At 35.0% G+C, this 6,000-nt stretch overlaps 1 protein-coding gene across 3 annotated transcripts in view; it reads right to left on the bottom strand.

The window, feature by feature from the left end:
• Positions 1 to 6,000, bottom strand: part of Scn3a (sodium channel, voltage gated, type III alpha subunit) — a 112,851-nt gene that overhangs the window by 61,330 nt on the left and 45,521 nt on the right. For all 3 annotated transcript variants that reach the window (XM_005393301.2, XM_013518814.1, XM_005393300.2), the window contains exons 10-11: positions 4,634 to 4,775; positions 2,460 to 2,666 (exon numbers count right to left, since the gene is read on the bottom strand). In XM_005393301.2, the coding sequence (XP_005393358.1) occupies positions 2,460 to 2,666; positions 4,634 to 4,775 (349 nt within the window). The remainder of the gene's footprint in view (positions 1 to 2,459; positions 2,667 to 4,633; positions 4,776 to 6,000) is intronic.

Below are 6,000 nucleotides of genomic sequence, written 5' to 3'. Positions count from 1 at the left end.
AATAACCATTGATAATTTCCTACCACTTTGTCTGTAATTTGGTAAGCCCCTCCTATTATTATGTTATCCTCTTTTACTCTTAAAAAAATATATATATAGTAACAAAATAGAATTCTTAAGTGATTGAAATATGGTAGAACTTTCTAGCAGTAAGAGCAATACTCTATAAGATTTTCAAATTTGCTTATACTTTCCTGTTTGAATCAATAGATTTTAATCATATTACTACTCCATATCTGAGGCAAGATGCAAACAGCAAAACCTGCATGTGCTGCAAATGCTAAATCTATGGTAGAGATCAGTAATTAGCTGAGCAACTCATTGCTAATTTCATGTTTTATCAAAAATTCTTCAAATAGGATCAACTACTATGTTATGAATCAACAAAATAACTCACAATTGTTAAAAACTTAAACTTTGGGCTTATAAATTCCAATTATATAATATCATTCAGATAATATTTTTTCAGATAGTATTGAATATCTGCATTCATTCATCTGAAAAAAAAATCACAGAAACATCAGCACACAGGACCATTACATGAAGATGCAAAAGGATCAAATGATTTGTAAATGAGCTACCTATATCTCAGAACAAAGATTGAGAGTTTTTGTATGAATACAGAAATATCTAGCACTCAAAAAGGTAAAACTGACAGTTTCTGGAAGTCAGTTGAAGACTCAGAAATACAAGGAAAGAATATATATCAAAGGTGAAGAGGAAAATTAATATGAACTGATGCAGATGTTAGAATTAGCACACAAGGACATTGTGTATCTTCTAAACATTAATCAGACAGAAAATATAAAGAAGATGAAGATCCAGTTTTATAGATGAAAAGTATGTCTGTAATGAAATGCACTAGGCAAAATTAACAGAAGATTAGATAGTGAAGAAAAGAGATGATAAACTTGAAGATATAGTAATAGAAACTATCTAAATTGAAATAGGCAAGCTTATCCCAAAACTCATATGTACCTAGACCAGCTAAAAGACAACTAAAGTTAGAGAGAGAGCTGAACCATCAGAAGTCTTACTATGGAGTTGCAGTAGTAAGAGAATGCAGTATTGCTGTAAACAGACAAATCGCTTAGACAGAGAAGAGTCCTAAATAGATTCATATACATAGGGACAATATTTGTCACCAAAGTTCAAAGCCAAGAAAGGATATTTTTGTTTAATGCATAATTTTGGGATAAGTATATACTTTTGTGCAAAAAGAGGATATATATGACTCATACTTCATGCAAAATTAAAGTGGATTATTGTCCTTAATATAAAACATAAAACTATGCAGCATTAAGACAAAACTATCAGAAAAAAATCTCGTTGTGTTGGTTGGGCAAAAATTTCTTAGATACTACACCACAACCACTAATTATTTTTTGAACAAGCCAAAAAATAAATAAACTTCATAAAGTGTACATCATCAAATTTTAAAATGTTGCTCTTAAAAAGTACTGTTAGGAGAAGGAAAATACAAATCCTATCCTGGGAGATAATGTTCTCAAAGTGTATCTATGATAAAGTATTTGTACCTAGAATATATACAGAGCACTTAAAACTCTAATGAGAAGGTAACCAGCCCAAGAGAATAGAAAAAAAGATAGGAGATTTATAGATTTGAATAGATATTTCATAAAAGAAGTATGAAGATGAAAAATAATGATACATAAAGCTGTTTAGCATCATTTTTTGTTAGAATAAATAAGATACTTATTAGAAAGATTTACATTAAAAAGACTGACTGTATAAAAGATTGGCAATGATTTGGAGGAACTATAACTCTGCCTGACATGAATCAGATGCTTACTATCTCCCATAATCTTCACCTGACAATATAGAGCTACCCCTGCTCACTTTTTAATCCAATCCTGTGCTGCTGTCTTCTCTCAAGACATGAGGCCCAATACACTAAATCTCTAACTCAAACAAATGAATATTAATAAAAATCTAAAGCAGGCACATAATTTCAGATGCTGACCTGATATCTTGATATGACTACAGCAGACACCTCTTGTAATACAGAAATCTCAAAGACTGATTAAGTGTCGGTATGAATAAGGTTATCTTGTTAACCTCTGAGATCAACTGACTTTAGAATGAAGCCTCAAATGTTATACTTAGAGGTGAAAAAGTTTAGTTGGAACTGTCAGGTGTATTTCTTTTTAAAATTCAACTACAATTAACTTCTTCCCTCAGTTTCAATGAGACAATTGCATAGCAAACCTGACACTCAACGTGATCCTTACCTACTACCTGGTTTCTCCATAGTACATAATGTTTAAAAGTTTCCTTTCCTCCCCCTTCAGAAACACTTTCAGGATTGAACAGCTTTGTCATTTATAGTGACAATATCTGTGTGCCATATGAAAAGCCAGTTCAAGTTAATGCTATAGTACAACAATATCTGTACCAAGAAAGTACAAAATAAAGCTTTGCAAGGTACTACTCAGTACCTGAGCTTCTTCCTGCTGCTTTTTCAGCTGTTCAAGCATCTGCTGAAATTCTGCCTCTTTCTGTTCAGCCTCTTCCAGCGTGGCCTGATTCTGTTCCTCGTAGGCCATGGCCACCACAGCCAGGATCAAATTCACCAGGTAGAAAGAACCCAAGAAAATGACTAGGACAAAGAATATCATGTAGGTTTTCCCAGCAGCGCGTAATGTCTAGGGAAGAGAAGGACAAATCTCATTGATATCTTAGTATAATGTCTCCCAACAAAGATATGATTACCACTGTTAGAAATATTTTCCCTTGGGCTGGGGATATAGCTCAGCAACACAAGAACCTGCGTAGCAAGCACGAGGTCCTGAGTCCAATTCCTAGTCCACAGAGAGAGACAGACAGAGAGAGAGAGAGAGAGAGAGAGAGAGAGAGAGAGAGAGAGAGAGAGATTCTCCTCATTTTGAGCAACTGATTTTTGAAGGTAACAATATGCAATGGAATTACAATGGTGAACTCCTACCATCTTGTCTAGTGAAAGTCTGTATTGTCTCTACTGTTTTATCGAAGAATTATTTTCTTATTCCCTATAATGGTTTGAGCAATCTTTCATTCTTGCATCTGGTAATCTGAGCAATGTAGTTGAGGATAGCGACATGTCACGTGACAACCACTGTTGATTCGTATTAATGTCTTGAGACTCTGTATCACTTTGAATGTTCTTGCTTTGATTTGTTTATGTTTTTGATGCTGGTATGCTGCTACTGTTCTATTTCTTTGTTTCTCATTTACTACTCTCTTTAAAATTAAAAAAAAACTACACTTATCTCATTGCTCTTTCCACTTTCTGAAGCAGTTCTGGAAGTCCTTTCTTGTGTCTCGCACAAAAGAGATGTGATCAAAAATAGGTAAATGCTCCTGACAAGTGCCATCTAACGGAAAGGCATGCTCTCAAAAACATTACAGTGTGCCTTATTCACCTGATAAGTCACCCACTCCTGAGTCTTCCCTCAAGTCAGAATAACCAAGAAAGGGAGAGATTTTGAAACAATTCCAGACAGGGAGGCAGCCACCATAGCATGAGTAAAGACTTGGGAAAGAGGTCTACCACAACTGCCTCTGAAAGTGGCAAGAACAACAGGATAAGTGGTTTGAACTGGAAGAGATTTTGAGGGGAATTAATGGTGCTATGTCCTTTACTGTAATAAAGTTTTAAAAATTTAAATATCGACCAGATTTGTTGGTCGTACCTCATAAACACATTTCAAATTATTGTATATATACTCAACCTTCCCCAAAATGTCTCCATTAGGGTTCACCAAACAAGGCACTATTGCAAAGAAAGGTTCTGTCTTTAATTTCCTTGAGTGTGTTTCCACATCGACAGCATCATGCACTTTACATCTTCTAGAGATGGTATCTTCCCTCCTCTTCTAGCCTCAACTAGCTATTGTTTCATTTCAAATTTTATATAACTATTATGGTTTGTGTCTGGCTGTCCCCTCAAAGCCTCCTGCAGTTGTGGCATGGGCTTCTAGAGTTTATGATTGATCTATGGTCCAATGCTGGGATTATGGGTGTGAGTGCTACACCCTCCCTGGGGCAGGCAGTGTGCGTACAAGGAAAGATCCTGCTCTCTTCTGCTCCTCCCTTTTGCTCTTGTTGTTTTTCCTATCTTCTGTCTGCCCTGAATTGTTGTCCTCTGCCATGTGCCACTCTGCCTGGGAGCCAGCCAAGCATGGACTGAAACTTCCACAAACTGTGAGCTAAATAAACCTTTCCTTCTTTAATTCTGGGCATCAGGCATTTTGTCTCAGCAAGGAGAGAAAAGTAACCAAGACAATAACTGATTTTTAAAAATCTTTTCACATGTCAGTTTTATCTCCACAACTAAATTATAAACTCCTTAAAGTAATGAATATTCTTTGCATTCCCCATAGCCCCTAGCAGAAAGCCTGTCTCATATGAAAAATCTCACCTCCCTGCCTGAATATAATTCTGAGTGAATGAAGGGTGGATGAGGATTCTAAGAACACTTGCTGTACACTGAATTCTCTTTTCTGTATCAGAGGTTTATTAACAAGTATGTTTATTATTTTGTGTGTAAAATGTGTAAGATAAGTAAGAGTATACTTATCATTTTATATATGCACATAAAAATAAATACCACATGTGTTAATTTGGACCTTACCAACTGATAAAGATTCTCCCAGTAGTCTTGAGTCATGAGTCGAAATAGAGATAAAAAAGCCCAGCTAAAGGTGTCAAAGCTTGTGTAGCCATAGTTGGGATTTCGACCAGCCTTCACACAGATGTATCCTTCTGGACACTGGCTGTAAAAGAGAGAAATGACAGTGGGCTCAGTATAGATATTACAGAAGTATCAGTCGATCTTGATTTATAGGAATTGTCAAAGCCCAGAGTTTACTATCTCTGATGACTTTTTTTTGCTTTCATTCTTGAGGTAATTGGTCACAGGAAATTCAACAGGTGAAACCTATCTTTTGAAAAAAGTAGACAACTTAGGTATAAGAGAGTCAGACTACAGATATTATAATGGCAGAGGGGCAGCAACTATGTACTTTTGCCTCTGACACTATCATGATTCTATACTTTATGAAGTGGTAAGAATCAATCACTAAAAATTAAAAGTGAGAAAGTAGTCAAAGGGATGGAAATCCCTTACTGGGCTATTTCAGTAATCCCTTTCATAAAATTATCTAGAATAAAATTTATATTTTAGAATAAATTTAGAATTACAGAAAAATTATGACAACAGTACAGACATACACACTATGCCCAATTTCTAACATGGATATATTATTATTAAAGTCTATACTTTACTCACTTTCCCCCAAGATTTTCCTTAATATTTTCTTCTGTTCCAAGCCATACATTTAGTCATCATGTCACTTTGATGAGGTTGGGAAGTTTTGAGTACAAGTCAGGTATTTTGTAGAAATATCCTTAACTTAGGGCTTATCTCATTAGTGTTTTAGGGTTATGGATTTTTGGATGGAAGAGTACAGAAGTAAAATATCATCATCAGCACATCGCACCAAGGATACACACTTATCAGTATAGCTTATCACTGTTGATAAGTTTCCTCATCTGACTTGAACTAGTGTTTTTTATGTTTGTATTTTAGTGTTTCTCCACTGTAAATTTACTTTTTTCTTTGTATTCAATAGTACACTCTGAAATTAAGTCAGAATGTTCAGCTCACATTTACAGAACAGGTACTTACAATCTCCTTAAAGGCGGAGTATATACAAAAATTACCTAGAATTCTTCCGCATGGGATATTTGCCCATTTATTCAATCACTTATTTACATAAGCATATCGTTGTGGGTATTCATTTTATACTGTTAATTATAATGTAATGATCTTTTCCTTTCCTGTTCAAATTTTTCCATCTTTGGCCACTGGAACCTTTTTTTTTTAAGCTGATATCTGTCTCAATTTTACATACCTATGGTTGCACGTTTCGTCTTTATTTGTTTCCTAGGGCTTTCTTACTTTATGGCACTAGAAGATGTTCCAGATTAACTCTTTAC

The sequence above is a fragment of the Chinchilla lanigera genome, unplaced genomic scaffold, assembly GCF_000276665.1.
Source record: "Chinchilla lanigera isolate Chin_1 unplaced genomic scaffold, ChiLan1.0 scaffold00048, whole genome shotgun sequence".
Lineage (NCBI taxonomy): Eukaryota > Metazoa > Chordata > Mammalia > Rodentia > Chinchillidae > Chinchilla > Chinchilla lanigera.
The sequence above is the reverse complement of the archived record's forward strand: the minus strand, read 5'-3'. Positions and strand labels throughout refer to the sequence as shown.